At 44.0% G+C, this 16,662-nt stretch overlaps 1 protein-coding gene across 2 annotated transcripts in view; it reads left to right on the forward strand.

The window, feature by feature from the left end:
* Window positions 1–16,662, forward strand: part of ASXL2 (ASXL transcriptional regulator 2) — a 151,162-nt gene that overhangs the window by 80,132 nt on the left and 54,368 nt on the right. For both annotated transcript variants that reach the window (XM_073624982.1, XM_073624985.1), the window contains one exon: window positions 8,153–8,268. In XM_073624982.1, the coding sequence (XP_073481083.1) occupies window positions 8,153–8,268 (116 nt within the window). The remainder of the gene's footprint in view (window positions 1–8,152; window positions 8,269–16,662) is intronic.

The raw sequence follows: 16,662 nt of genomic DNA on the forward strand, positions 1-16,662 counted from the left end.
GGGACCCAGCTGTCATTGTGCCCTTGGTGCAGGGACCCAACTGTCAGTGTGCCCTTGTTACAGAGAACCAGCTGTCAGTGTGCCCTTGTTGCAGAGAACCAGCTGTCAGTGTGCCCTTGTTGCAGAGAACCAGCTGTCAGTGTGCCCTTGTTGCAGGGACCCAGCTGTCAGTGTGCCCTTGTTGTAGAGCAGGGGTGTCAAACTCCATTTCATCACGGGCCGCATCAGCATTATGTTTGCTGGTTGTATCTGTAAGACTGTATAAATGTATCTACTATTTATCTTTTTAAATAAATGCCTCTGCATTCGATTGTTATTGGTTTTAGTAATAACTTAGGACTTAAAGTAGAGTTCCACCCACATTTTCAAGTTGCCCACAGTGCAGCCCTAAATGGATATCATTTTAATTTTTTTTATTATGTCTAAATACCTTTATTTTAAATGTGTCGGCGGCACTTCCGGTCCTGGCCGCCTAGGCGATGTCGTCCTCAGGTGATTCCCTTGGACTCCTGGGATATCGGCGTCATCGATCCCAGAAGTCCAAGGGAATCGCCTGATTCTCTTTTGATTGACAGGTTGCCATAAGAACGGGGCAGGAACTTCGCTATGGCAACCTGCAATCAGCAAAATGCGCCGCGCAGGCGCGAGATGGGGAGGTGCATGCTGGGTAGCCAGCTGCACCTAATTCCGGAAATAGAAGCAAGCGGGCTTCAGATGCCCAGAACCATGATGTCCCCTGCCTGCTTCCGAGATCAGGTAATTTTTTTCAGATTAACCCCTTCAAGCCGACCGTACGCACATATGCGGCCTCGACTTGAAGGGGTTATACCAGGATGATGCCGGCAGCTGCAGGCATCACACTGGTACCGTTTATTTAAAGCGGGCGGTCGGCTTTTTAGTGATAACAACCGATGCGGCTAAAAGCCGCTCGGTTGTTACCTTAAAGCAGCGGGAGGGGACGTCCCGCTGCCTTGCGCCGTTCTTCCCGGGCGTCCCCTCCAACGGGAGACCTGATGCACGATCTGGCACTTTCGCCGGCTAGAGTGAGACTGGAACGAAGCCGGAAGCGTCTTCGATTGAGTCTCCTATGTGAAAACACGGAAGCGACGTCACTTCTGGTTTACTCGGCTGCCAATGGCGCCGATTTAAAAAAATGACTTTAGAATCGCCGTTTTTGGTGATCTGAATACTTTGAAGTGCAAAGGAGGTATTGGGGGTCTCCATTTCATCATCATCATTTCATCTTTTAGACACCCAATCTCTCCATAAAGAGTACCTGTCACCACCTATTACTGTCACAAGGGATGTTTACATTCCTTGTGACAGCAATAAAAGTGATCAAATTTTTTTTTTTTTTTAAGACAATGTAAAAAAAAAAAAAAAAAAAGAAACATTTTTTTAAAGTGCCCCTGTCCCCGTGAGCTCACGCAGCAAAGAAACCGCATACGTAAGTCGCACCCACATATGAAAACGGTGTTCAAATCACACATGTGAGGTATCGCCGTGATCTTCAAAGTGAGAGCAATAATTCTAGCACTAGACCTCCTCTGTAACTCTAACCTGGCAACTGTTCCATTTTTTTAAAGTGCCGCCCATGGAGATTTTTAGGTACAGTAGTTTGTCCCCATGCCACGAGTGTGCGCAATTGCAAAGCATGACATGTTAGGTATCTATTTACTTAACATCTTTCACATTATACAAAAAATTGGGCTAACATTACTGTTAAGGTTTTTTTTATAATTTTTGAAAGTCTTCTTTTCCCCAAAAATTGCATTTGAAAGACCGCTGCACAAATACCGTGTGACATAAAATATCGCTATTTTATTCTCTAGGGTCTCTGCTAAAAAAAATATATATTTATATATATATATATATATAATGTTTGGGGGTTCTACGTAATTTTCTAGCAAAAAATATGGATTTTAACCTGTAAGCAACAAATGTCAGAAATAGGCTTAGGCATGAAAGAGTTAAAAAAAAAAAAAAAACAGACATAGCTACATTTGCAACAGTATCTAAATAGTAATGTACTATCTGTGTCAATCATGGGGGGTGCTTCTAGAAAAAAAATGATTATGGTGACTGGAGCTCCGCTTTAAGCTGTGAAGGGTAGGTACAGACTGGCATGGAGCCCACTCACACTCCTGTGATGATGCAAGTCTAAAAAAAAGAGAACATGGTGTTCTGTCTGAGCAGTCTCCAATACAGTTTCTTGTGAATGATACCGGCCGTGTGTGACTCTCCTTTTCAACTTTCATAGAATTGTATTACTCTCATAATAATTATAACCAGATATCCAGAGCACCCCCCATTATTACATCAAATGTCAAGAGGCCCCCTACCATCAGAAGTCATTGTGCCTGTGCCAGGAAGAAGCTAGGGCGGAACTGGGAAGCAAAATGTGCAGGATCTGAAGGATCACCAGAGGATGGCTAGAATCAGCTGCCGGAGTCTGCCGAATGCTGAGACCAGGGGAGGCGGAGACAAGGGGGTGTTGCGGCTGCACAGAGAAGTGCAGGATCTGGTGGACGAGTTCTGTCCTCTTTGATGTCAACTGCTGGGGAGGGGGCGGCAAGACAAGCCTATCCATGGCCGCACGGAGAAGCACAGAATATGGCGGAGGTGTTCTGTTCTGTTCTCTGCTGCCGACTGCTGAGACAAGGCAGGGCAGAGACGAGTGGGTGCCGCAGCTGCAGGAGAGGTGGTCACATGAATTGGCCTGGCTGGCCGGATTCGGCCCCCAGATCTTGTGTTTGACACAGATGTTGTAGGGACTCCACTGTCAATGTGTCCTTGTTGCAGGGACCCAGCTGTCAATGTACCTCTATTGTAGAAAAACAGCTTTCTTTGTTCCTTAGAGCCCTTGCACACTGGGGCGGGGGGCGGCGTCGGCGGTAAAACGCCGCTATTATTAGCGGCGTTTTACCGTCGGTATGCGGCCGCTAGCGGGGCGGTTTTACCCCCCGCTAGCGGCCGAGAAAGGGTTATATATCACCGCAAAGCGCCTCTGCAGAGGCGCTTTGCCGGCGGTATAGCCGCGCCGTCCCATTGATTTCAATGGGCAGGAGCGGTAAAGGAGCGGTATACACACCGCACCTTCACCGCTCCGAAGATGCTGCTAGCAGGACTTTTATTACCGTCCTGCCAGCGCATCGCTCCAGTGTGCAAGCCCTCGGGGCTTGCACACTGGAATGAAAGTAGCGGCACTTTCGGGGCGGTTTGCAGGCGCTATTATTAGCGCAATAGCGCCTGCAAACCGCCCCAGTGTGCAAGGGCTCTTAGTTATAGAAACCTTGCTTTTGGTGTGCATTTGTTGTGGGAACCCAGTTGCTGATGTGCATTTGTTGTGGGAACCCAGCTGTCGGTGTATCCTTGTGGTAGGAACGCCGCTGTCACTGTGTCTTTGTTGTAGGAACCCAGCTGTCCACGTGTCTTTGATTTAAAAACCAAGATGTTGGTGTGCCCTTCTTTTAGGTAGTCAACTTGTTGCAGGAACCCAGCTGTCCCTGGTAAGGAAGTGTGCTACAGAGCATCTCCCCCTCTTCATTTCTATAATAGAAGGGAGGTGTTCTGTATTCCAGCAGTTGCTTACAATGATCAGCTTTTATTGATATGTATAAAACCTTTATCCCAAAAGGGGGGTGGCGGGGTTGTACTGTCTTGGGATTTTAGGGCCTCACGAAATGTATGTCAGTACATCAGGACTGATCAATTTTCAAATACGGTATATATACCATAGTTTGTGAATTCTATAATGTTCACAGGGGTAAAAAAATTGACACTAAATTTGGGTTATTTTTACCAAAGAAATGTAGCAGAATACATTATGGCCTAAATTTAAGAAGAAAGACTATTTGCAAAATGTTATAACAGGAATTATGACAAACCTCTAAAAGATAGCTCTGTGTGTCTCAAAAAATGCTAAAAAATGGTATTAGGATACAACGTTGCATGACTAATTGCATGAGTAATTGTCAAAGTGTGACAGCGCTAAAAACTTAAAAAGGGCCTGGACAGGAAGGGAGTGAAAGTGTCTGGACTTGAGGTGGTTAAAAAATGTTCAGCTTTAATTTATTAGTCTAGTTCAAGGGTCTCCAAACTTTCTAAACAAAGGGTCGGTTTACTGTCCTTCAGACTTCAGGGGGGCTGACTATCGCCATCGGGAGTACAACATGACCCAGCGTCAGTGGGAGTAAACAATCCCTCATCATTGGTGTCAGTGGGAGGAATTGTGTTCCATCATTGGTGTCATAGGGCCCCATTGTTGGTGTCATTGGGAGGAATTGTGTTCCATCATTGGTGTCATTGAGAGGAATTGTGTCCCATCATTGGTGTCATTGAGAGGAATTGTGTCCCATCATTGGTGTCATAGGGCCCCATTGTTGGTGTCATTGGGAGGAATTGTGTTTCATCATTGGTGTCATTGAGAGGAATTGTGTCCCATCATTGGTGTCCTTGAGAGGAATTGTGTCCCATCATTGGTGTCATTGAGAGGAATTGTGTCCCATCATTGGTGTCATTGAGAGGAATTGTGTCCCATCATTGGTGTCATTGAGAGGAAATGTGTCCCAATATTGGTGTGAGTGGGCCCCATCGCTGGTGCCCTTGGGAGAAACTGTGCCCTTCATTGGTGTCAGTGAATAAAGTAGCACCCCAGGAGGCGTGTAAAAGCAAGCAAAGGGCCACATCTGGCCCCCAGGCTGCAGTTTGGAGACCACTGGTCAAGTTAATCTAAATCTGCTAGTGCATCTAACATTACTCTCTCCCCAGATTGACAATGCTGCTGTCCAAAGGTGTCTTCATTGCTCGTCCATCTAGAGTGCAGACACCCTAAGATAGGAAGCCTGTTACTGGTCAGATCACCAGGTGAAAATAAAGGGGAAAAAATGTATCCACCATATATAAAGTGATTGTAAAGGTACGCTTTAAAAAAAAAAAATACCAAACATGTTATACTTGCCTGCTTTGTGCAAGGGTTTTACACAGAGCGGCCCCAAGCCGCCTCTTCTGGGGTGCCCCGCCGGCACTTCTGGCTCCTCCCCTTCATCAGGTGCCCTCACGGAAAGCCGCTTTTCATGGAGGTACTTGTGCGGGCGCGTTCCCGAGTCCCGCTGCATTGTCCATTGACACAGACAGCAGGACTCTGCCCCGCCCCCCGCTCCCGTGTCACTGGACGTAATTGACAGCAGCGGGAGCCAATGGCTCCTGCTCCTATCAATCTGACCAATGAGGACAGAGACTGTGGCTGGAGCCGCTGGGCTCATGCACATCACTGAAACAGATCGGGCTTAGGTAAGAAAAAGGGGGCTCTACGGAGCAGCTGCAGCAAAGAAGGTTTTTCACCTCAATGCATAGAATGCATTAAGGTGAAAAACCTTGAGACTTTATAGTCACTTTAAGGACTGGTAAACTGCAATATATATATATTAGGGTGTAATACCACTTTACGGCCTTTCTTCAAGGCGTAGCTCACATCTCTCCTCCTGTCATATCTCCTGAATCCCGTGGGATCTCAATCTGGGTTTCTTGGTTCTGCAGAAGCCGCCATTAAAACCTATTAGTGATATTCCCTTGTCAAATCTTACACATAAGTTGGCTTTTTTTGTTTTATGGCATCTGCAGAGTCTTTAAATTAGCGGCCTTATCCTGGAAAGGAGCCCTTCTTATGCCCCGTACACACGGTCGGATTTTCCGATGGAAAATGTCCGATCGGAGCGTGTTGTCGGAAATTCCGACCGTGTGTGGGCTCCATCTGACATTTTCCATCGGATTTTCCGACACACAAAGTTGGAGAGCAGGAGATAAAATTTTCCGACAACAAAATCCGTTGTCGGAAATTCCGATCGTGTGTACACAAATCCGACGGACAAAGTGCCAGGCATGCTCAGAATAAATAAAGAGATGAAAGCTATTGGCCACTGCCCCGTTTATAGTCCTGACGTACGTGTTTTACGTCACCGCGTACAGAACGATCGGATTTTCCGACAACTTTGTGTGACCGTGTGTATGCAAGACAAGTTTGAGCCAACATCCGTCAGGAAAAAATCCTAGGATTTTGTTGTCGGAATGTCCGAACAAAGTCTGACCGTGTGTACTGGGCATTAGTGTTGCACAGGTACAAAGCTGACTTGAGATCGAAATCCTGCTTCCTCCCCTATATGGTCTGTGTTTTCCACCTTGATTAGGATAGGTTCTTATATCCTACTCTGAAGCATACTAAGAAATTTTCTGTATACTGTCTTGACATCAAGCATGTTGGGAAAGTTTACTACTTTGTTGCTGCACACTCTACCAGATCTGCTTAATGGGCTTTTTAGCATCAGGCATCTATCTCAGATTTGCAAAGTGGCCACCTCGGCATCTGTTCACATACCGATTAAATTCTACCAAGTAGATGTTCAGGCCTTTTCTCATACCAGTTACAGGCTTAAGGTGCTACAAGCTGCTCCCTGCCACGCCTTCTTGACCCCTTTTTTGTAATGTGGGTGTGTTGGCGTTGTTTGGAATGATGCCCACCCCTCAGTTGGACTCCTTTTGGACATCCCAGTCATAATAATGTAAAGTAGCGCATGGGCTGACTGGCAACTATTGGCCCAGGGGGAAAGTACAAACCAGAGGCCCATGATGCAGCGACTCACCCTCCCTCTTCCCTGCCTCCTCCTAACCCCCATCCAAGGCTGAAGCTCCACTCCAGGTATTCTGCTCACCAGGTGGGTCGGGCTGGACTGCGCCTGCTGTATTGTCTCGTGGTTCCCGAACTGGGCAGCCGGGGACTGCAGGGGGGAGCTGGGCGGCCTGGTTGGGGCTTGTAGGGGGAGGAGAGCCTCCAGTGGAGCACGAAGCCGGCTTCTACTTCGACACGGCATCCACCGTGTCGCTCTGTCCTCATCCTCATCCCACACTGGGCAGGATACCGGCTGGGACTTTTTTCTTCTCTTCACCAGAAAGCCTTTAGGCACTTCTGTGGAGGAAGTAGTGCGGCCTTTTTATGGGGCATAAGATTGCCCACGGCGCAGTCCGCCCCTGAAGTAGCTTGTGTCCTGTACTGAATGATCAGAAAAATAGGATATTTGACACAACATTACCATAATGCATAATCTGCATTAAGGTAAAAAAACACCCCACTGCTTGTCCTACCCACCCTCATTCCTAAACACTTACCTGGCTCTTGTCACCACTCCAGCACTGTCTCTGCTCCAGCACGGCTCCCTTCCCTTTCTGCTTTCACAGGAAACACTGAGGACCCGCTGCTGTCAGTCAAACTCCTGTGAAGAGGGAACGGGGACATGGCTTACTGATGCTGTGTGTGTCTAGGGACGCATACAGCCCGGTTTGGGAGCGTGTACACGGGTGCCTCCTTAGCATCCAGCCTGCGACCAGAGGCACCCGAAGGAGGGGATGAGCCTACAGTGCTGGCAGGGACTGTGAAAAGAGGAGGAAAGTGACAATTCTGTGCATTATCACTGCACAGAGCAGATAAGTGTTACCTATTTATTTATTTATTTATTTAATTTAGACTTTAATGTCACGTTAAATACTCGCTGCTCTGTGTCCTGGATATTTTATAGATAGGTAACTCCTATCCTCATATTGATTAGTGGTTCCAAATTAATAATAACTACTGCAGTATGGAACAGACACAAAAGATACACACCACATCTTTCCAAATAACTGTTCTGCTTTATTTTGACGCAATTGAAGGTTTTTATACACATGATTACGTAGGTATCACATTAATATTACAATTGTACTTTTATGGTAACAAGGGGCGTAACATAGGCAGGCTAATTCTAATCAGGACTAAAAAGAATGCAAACATGTACTGAAAACATTATTAGTGCCGTGTGCACAGTGAGTGCAGTGTGCAATACATACAAAATAGAATACAATTATATACAGAACTTACAAATTACCTTTACATCTGCAAAATGTAAATGCACCGAACATACATGCATGTGTCGAACATAACAATCATTTTCACGTTAACTGTAGGGATGAATGATGTGTAGTATAGCACGCATTGTGGGTCAGGAAACCCCCAGCTTTAGTTTAAGACAGCCAGCGCTACTTCATCCTATATGTCCTATCTCAGATGTGCCATTGTCATTCCGATCCTCAGAACTCATATTTTTGTTTCTCATTTGCTTTGTAGTTACATCTAGAGTGTCCCAGCCATCTTCACCCCAGCCCAGCTGTCCATCACCCCCCATCCCTGCGGGGAAAGTCATCTCTCCATCTCAGAAGCTCAGCAAGAAGGCACTGAAACAGGTAACAGAGGGGATGGGTGAGGAGGTTCACGTGTCACTCCATATACATCACCTCCTCATTTGTCACCATACAGTCCATCCATAACAGAATATAGAGTACTGCCCTCCTGTTGTCACACAAGCTCTACCGACTGCTGGAAGGTGAGGTCTCGTCACATGTATCTACAGAAACTTCTTTTAGTGTAGAGTGCAAGACAGACATACAGTCTTCTGTTGTCTGTAGCAGCTAGGTTACTGTATACATGGGGCCTTTCAATGAAAGGGTTCAGTTGTCTGCAGCCAGTGGCTCAGGAGACTCATGTAAATGTCTGGTAGCCCTCATTTTGCTGCAAGCAGACTAGCAGAGGGTGAGAATTACATAAGGATTTTTTGCAAGCACATAATTAAAGTGGATCTTCACTGCATCTCAGCATCACAATTCAAAAATGCTATTTAATTAATTTTTAATGTTCAAAGCAAACTCCCCATCCATTCATGTCTCCATGCTTTATTTTGCTGAGAAATTACTTCACGTGAGAATCAGGGGGCTTCAGTAACCAAAACTGCAGTGTTTATCCTCCTGACACATCACAGGAAGCATCCTCATGGCTTACAGAGGACAGAATTAGAAATATACTTGAAAAACTTGACATTAATAAGTCACCGGGACCAGATGGCTTGCACCCGAGAGGGTCTTTAGGGAACTTAGTCAAGTAATTGCCAGACCATTGTTCCTAATTTTTACTGACAGTCTACTGACTGGAATGGTACCAGCTGATTGGAGAAAAGCCAGTGTAGCACCAATATTTATAAAAAAGGGCCAAAATACATCCCTGGGAATTACAGACCAGTTAGCCTAACATCAGTAGTATGCAAGCTCTTGGAGAGAATGATAAGGGGCTATATACAAGATTTTAGTAATGAAAACGGTATCATTAGCAGTAATCAGCATGGATTCATGAAGAATCGTTCTTGCCAAATCAATCTACTAACCTTCTATGAGGAGGTGAGTTGCCATCTAGATAAAGGAAGGCCTGTAGACGTGGTGTATCTGGATTTTGCAAAAGCATTTGACACAGTTCCCCATAAACGTTTACTGTACAAAGTAAGGTCCGTTGGCATGGACCATAGGGTGAGTACATGGATTGAAAACTGGCTACAAGGGCGAGTTCAGAGGGTGGTGATAAATGGGGGAGTACTTGGAATGGTCAGGGGTGGGTAGTGGGGTCCCCAAGGGTTCTGTGCTGGGACCAATCCTATTTAATTTGTTCATAAACGACCTGGAGGATGGGGTAAACAGTTCAATCTCTTTATTTGCAGACGATACTAAGCTAAGCAGGGCAATAACTTCTCCGCAGGACGTGTAAACCTTGCAAGTAGATCTGAAGAAATGAATGGGGTGGGCAACTACATGGCAAATGAGGTTTAATGTGGAGAAATGTAAAATAATGCATTTGGGTGGCAAAAATATGAATGCAATCTATACACTGGGGGGAGAACCTCTGGGGGAATCTAGGATGGAAAGGGACCTGGGGGTCCTAGTAGATGATAGGCTCAGCAATGGCATGCAACGCCAAGCTGCTGCAAGCAAAGCAAACAGAATATTGGCATTAAAAAGGGGATCAACTCCAGAGATAAAACGATAATTCTCCCGCTCTACAAGACTCTGGTCTGGCCTCACCTGGAGTATGCTGTCCAGTTCTGAGCACCAGTCCTCAGGAAGGATGTACTGGAAATGGAGCGAGTACAAAGAAGGGCAACAAAGCTAATAAAGGGTCTGGAGGATCTTAGTTATGAGGAAAGATTGCGAGCACTGAACTTATTCTCTCTGGAGAAGAGACGCTTGAGAGGGGATATGATTTCAATATACAAATACAGTGGGGACGGAAAGTATTCAGACCCCCTTAAATTTTTCACTCTTTGTTATATTTCAGCAATTTGCTAAAATCATTTAATTTCATTTTTTTCCTCATTAATGTACACACAGCACCCCATATTGACAGAAAAACACAGAATTGTTGATATTTTGCAGATTTATTAAAAAAGAAAAACTGAAATATCACATGGTCCTAAGTATTCAGACCCTTTGCTCAGTATTTAGTAGAAGCACCCTTTTGATCTAATACAGCCATGAGTCTTTTTGGGAAAGATGCAACAAGTTTTTCACACCTGGATTTGGGGATCCTCTCCAGTTCTGTCAGGTTGGATGGTACAGTAAATGTTGGTGGACAGCCATTTTTAGGTCTCTCCAGAGATGCTCAATTAGGTTTAAGTCAGGGCTCTGGCTGGGCCATTCAAGAACATTCACGGACATAGGCGTGCGCAGGGGGTGTGCCAGGTGTGCCTGGGCACACCCTAATCACTGGTGCCCATAAGCATATGGTTCTGTGTGCAGGTTCTCTTTCAGCACCCCCAAATTCACAGTCCATGTTTGAGTGTCTAAAGATTTTTTTAATACCTTGTCCAAAATAATCAGTGTGGTATATGTAAGACAGGGGACTTTTCCTTTAATTTGTGGAGGGATACAGCAGCTCAGAGCCACAGAATTCGATAGTGCTTTCATAGTTCTGGCTGCAGGGGTCAGGGCTGCCACTTACATTGAATTGAGAAGTGTCCCTTCGTTCTTCTGCCACCATACCCATACACACACGTGTGTTTGAGTTTTGGGGTGCACACCCTAATGCAATAGGCTACGCACACCTATGGTCACGGAGTTGTTGTGAAGCCACTCCTTCGTTATTTTAGCTGTGTGCTTAGGGTCATTGTCTTGTTGGAGGGTAAACCTTCGGCCCAGTCTGAGGTCCTGAGCACTCTGGAGAAGGTTTTCATCCAGGATATCCCTGTACTTGGCCGCATTCATCTTTCCCTCGATTGCAACCAGTCGTCCTGTCCCTGCAGCTGAAAAACACCCCCACAACATGATGCTGCCACCACCACGCTTCACTGTTGGGACTGTATTGGACAGGTGATGAGCAGTGCCTGGTTGTCTCCACACATACCGCTTAGAATTAAGGCCAAAAAGTTCTATCTTGGTCTCATCAGACCAGAGAATCTTATTTCTCACCATCTTGGAGTCCTTCAGGTGTTTTTTAGCAAACTCCATGCAGGCTGTCATGTGTCTTGCACTGAGGAGAGGCTTCCGTCGGGCCACTCTGCCATAAAGCCCCGACTGGTGGAGGGCTGCAGTGATGGTTGACTTTCTGCAACTTTCTCCCATCTCCCGACTGCATCTCTGGAGCTCAGCCACAGTGATCTTTGGGTTCTTCTTTACCTCTCTGACCAAGGCTCTTCTCCCCCAATAGCTCAGTTTGGCCGGACAGCCAGCTCTAGGAAGGGTTCTAGTCGTCCCAAACATCTTCCATTTAAGGATTATGGAGGCCACTGTGCTCTTAGGAACCTTAAGTGCAGCAGAAATTTTTTTATAACCTTGGCCAGATCTGTGCTTTGCCACAATTCTGTCTCTGAGCTCTTCAGGCAGTTCCTTTGACCTCCTGATTCTCATTTGCTCTGACATGCACTGTGAGTTGTAAGGTCTTTTATAGACAGGTGTGTGGCTTTCCTAATCAAGTCCAATCAATATAATCAAACACAGCTGGACTCAAATGAAGGTGTAGAACCATCTCAAGGATGATCAGAAGAAATGGACAGCACCTGAGTTAAATATATGAGTGTCACAGCAAAGGGTCTGAATACTTAGGACCATGTGATATTTCAGTTTTTCTTTTTTAATAAATCCTCAAAAATGTCAACAATTCTGTGTTTTTCTGTCAATATGGGGTGCTGTGTGTACATTAATGAGGAAAAAAAATGAACTTAAATGATTTTAGTAAATGGCTGCAATATAACAAAGAGTGAAAAATTTAAGGGGGTCTGAATACTTTCCGTCCCCACTGTATATATATATATATATATATATATATATATATATATATCCCAATCCATGTGAGTAACAATACTAGTCTCTAGGGATATATACATATAGGTATCACAGAAAAAGCAGAGTATCAACTCTACCTTAAATTCCAGCCAGAGGCCAAAGGCCATGTGTCAGTAGCAAGATAGGGGCATACAAAGCAGATGGATAAACTCTCTCAGCTGTGTCGGGTCCACGGATAGATATAAGGATAAATAGGACAGCGGTCAGGCCGTTCTGTAGAGATTTGTTGAGTGGTATATAAAACATATGGTATAAAAAAAATATAAACCACCAATAAATATGGATAACAACACAGCTAACGAAATTTTAGTGGTTAAGTGGTTATAAAACCCTACATTTGCCCACTAACCTCCGGTGATACACAGAGATCCTCCTACATAAGTTGTACCTGTTTATCTTCAGCCTTCTAAGACACACAGATCAAAGTTTTTTTTCTCAGATTCAGCAGGCAGGGGGCGGGGATCTGACATCCCACATTTCACAGCATAGGAGCTGAGCGTAATTTGAGACCTGAGTAGAGGGAAAGGACACCCTCCCCCCCTCTACACATTCTCATAGGGAAACATGCACAGGTAAATCACCTATAAATCATCTACTACAAGGCCGTCTCACCGGATTCCGTGGTGTCAGGATGACCCATCAGTAGTGACTTGTGCAGATAGCAGAGGGAAGAGAGAGAAGATGGAAATCACAGTCAGTGCTTTGAATTGAGGCAAGTACACACTATAGGAGAATATACATTGTTCATTTTTAATTACAGAAGTTTACAATTACTGTAAAGGATCACGAACTGGGGCAAGTATATTCATTTTTTTATGCCCAGCATACATTTCCTGGTACTGCACTTGCCATCTACAACCGGCCATTTAAGGGCATGGCTGTATATGTGGAAAAAATGATCCGCACTCCGGTTGTTGCTCTTAAAATTTCTTAATTTAGACAAGGTTTTTTCCGGTGGAATGGTTAACTCAGAGGGGTCAAAAAACGCCATGTCAGCAACATATTATCAGCACCCAAAGAAAAAACAAACAACCAGAAAACAGGACACTGCAAGAAAAGGCGAGGGGGGAGAAGACGGAGGACGGCGATATCCACAGAGGAGAAGAAAATAAGTAGCTAATTATCTACCATCACTTCAGGAGTTCATTTAACGGATGAGGTTTTAACTGATTCTTAATTATCTCTGTTGTCACGGGGGGGGGGTCTATCTTTTTCACCCACCTATCATTTTGATATTTTCAACACCATTTTGGACACCAATAGGGTTGTCAGGAACCTCCTGCTGCGGAAACATTTCCAACAGGGAACGGATGAACAGGTGGATGACCCACTGATATCAGAGATGGTGAGTGAATCTGACCAAAACCAATCAACTGTAGATCAAGATGTTTGTCCGCATGTTTCCTCCTTTATGTTTCAGGACTTATCTGCATCATTAACTTTAGAACAGCTGTACTCTGAATCGCATACAGGCCCCTATGGAGTTTCATGTAGTATATCACATACGGGCTCCTATGGAGTTTCATGTAGTATATCACATACGGGCTCCTATGGAGTTTCATGTAGTATATCACATACGGGCTCCTATGGAGTTTCATGTAGTATATCACATACGGGCTCCTATGGAGTTTCATGTAGTATATCACATACGGGCTCCTATGGAGTTTCATGTAGTATATCACATACGGGCTCCTATGGAGTTTCATGTAGTATATCACATACGGGCTCCTATGGAGTTTCATGTAGTATATCACATACGGGCTCCTATGGAGTTTCATGTAGTATATCACATACGGGCTCCTATGGAGTTTCATGTAGTATATCACATACGGGCTCCTATGGAGTTTCATGTAGTACATCACAATATGGGCACAAGTTTTTATACCCTGTAAATGCAAGAAATTCCACTATAGATACCCTGTTTCCCCCAAAATAAGACCTAACGTGATTGTCGGTGATGGCTACAATATAAGCCCTACCCCCCAAATAAGCCCTACCCTGTTTCCCCGAAAATAAGCCCTACCCTGAAAATAAGACCTACAAGAACTTTAAGGCTTATTTGGGGGTAGGGCTTATATTGCAGCCATCACGCTAGGTCTTATTTTCGGGAAAACAGGGTACTTTACAGGCTGTAATAGAGGGGGAATTGATACAATTGAAACAATGTAGCTTAACATCTAGGAAAACTAACATCTCTAAGGAAGAGAGACAGGCTCTACAGCAGTTAAAAGACAATAAGGGGTTAGTGATAAAGGAAGCAGGTATAGGGGAACATTACTGTGACACAAATAACCCAAGTGCTAGAAATATTTTGAATGCGTCACTTTAGAGAATGTCAGGCCGATCTTTCCTCATTTCTCTTCAGGGGAACGGTTGTCTCGCTCGCCCAGAGGAGGTGATAGGGAGAGAAGCATGGTGGATTTTTAGATTAAAAACTAGATCGCCTCAGTGGTTGAGGTGGGATCTGGACTTGCACTTACATTAACCGCTTTCAGCCCCGGAAGATTTGGCTGCTCAATGACCAGGCCGTTTCCTGCGGTTCGGCACTGCGTCCCTTTAACTGACAATTGCGCGGTCGTGCGGCGCTGCACCCAAACAAAATTGACGTCCCCCCCCCCCCCCCACAAATAGAGCTTTCTTTTGGTGGTATTCGATCATCTCTGCGTTTTTTTATTTTTTGCGCTATAAACAAAAAAAACAGCGACAATTTTGACGCGGCTGGTCGGCAAGTGGTTAAGAATGCCTCTCCCCAGAGCCTCCTCCCTCTCTTTTCCTTTCTCTTTTCTGGATTGTTATTTTCATCTTTTTTATGTAATGTTTTTTGAATTTTATGGTGTGCTTTCTTGTGCCTATGTCTATACGTGCATGAGTGTATGCACGTGTGTGTACATACATGTGCATATTATCACTACAAGGTGTGTGAAAATGAGTGGCATACACATGGATCACCCTATATGTATTGCAGCTGATTCTGCCTGCGGTCAATTAAGACAATCAATGGGTGGAGCCTGTGATCTTTAGAGCAACTATTTATTTCAAAGTTTTATGGCTGTAATGTGGTTATGACTAAGGCCTTATAGGCTGAAACACGTCAACTGACTCAATCTGCGTTTGTTCACTGTGGCTATTCAATAAAATGAAGAAATTTTAAGAGCAACAACCGGAGTGCGGATAATTTTTTCTACATTACTCTACTCAGCCAGCGACTGTGGATCGAGCACCTGGGAGCTCTGCTATCTATGTGGTGTATGGGTAGTAGCACTGACTTTTCTGTTTAGATCATGGCTGTATATGGCCATACTTTGTAAACACTGATGTTTTCGCATGCGTGTTTGACATATTTCCTGAATGTGAACGTTCAGACAAACTGTATACCTTAGGATCATGTCACTTGGGTTATACCAGTAGATAGTATAAGCCTTGGATGTGTTTACTGTATATTGTTTTTGTTCAAATTTGTGGTCGCACATCAAATTGTTCCTGCAGTGTTGTAACTTTATTTCACAAATTTTTTGCACCCTCAAATCTCATGCAGTATGGAGGCTTTATAGCATTCCAACCTAGGTCTGTCTGACTGTTCTGATCCATTTGTCATACAATACACCAACTACAGGACTGCTCCCAGGGCTGCGTAGTTTGCTCACACGGTCAATCAAGTCGAAAAGTGTTGTTATTTTTTTTTTATTTTTAATTAATTGGATACTTGAAAAGGATAAAATGCTACACAACATGTCCTCACCTTTCTATGTATGTGGTCTTACAAATCCAGATTGCCAGTAACCTTATTATGTCTGACACTATTGATCTCTTCCATAAAATGTTTTCAGGCAAAAATAGATTATTAATGGTATCTGTGCCTATTTCTAAGTCCCCTGAATGGTAGATAGTATATAATATACTAATATTTAGATAGATAGATAGATAGATAGATAGATAGATAGATAGATAGATAGATAGATAGATAGATAGATAGATAGATAGATAGATAGTACTTTCTGTACAGCAGGTGGCAGCAGATTACTGTGCTGGAATCATCAACTACATTGAAGTTGAGATGTTGTCAGCTTTTTTTTTTAATTAATTGAGCAAATAAAAAGGCTAAAATGCTACACATCCTGTCTTCAATATTCTATGTATGTGATTCTAGAAATTCTGGTTGTTAGTGACCTTATTATGTCTGACACCATTATTCTCTTCCCTTAAATGTTTTGTAGTAGAGCTGCACAATTCTGGCCAAAATGAGAATCACAATATTTTTGCTTAGACTAAAAAAATCACAATTCTCGCGGCGTAAAATCTTTCATATTTTACAAAAAAAATTGGGCTAACTTTACTGGTTTAGTTTTTACTTAATTCATTTAAGTGTAATTTTTTCCCCATTATATTGAATTTGAACGACACACAAATGCAGTGTGACATAAAATTTTGCAACAACCACCATTTTATTATCGAGGGTCTCTACTAAAAAAAAAATTATAT

Source organism: Aquarana catesbeiana, linkage group LG04, assembly GCF_042186555.1.
Source record: "Aquarana catesbeiana isolate 2022-GZ linkage group LG04, ASM4218655v1, whole genome shotgun sequence".
In the NCBI taxonomy this organism is placed as follows: Eukaryota; Metazoa; Chordata; class Amphibia; order Anura; family Ranidae; genus Aquarana; species Aquarana catesbeiana.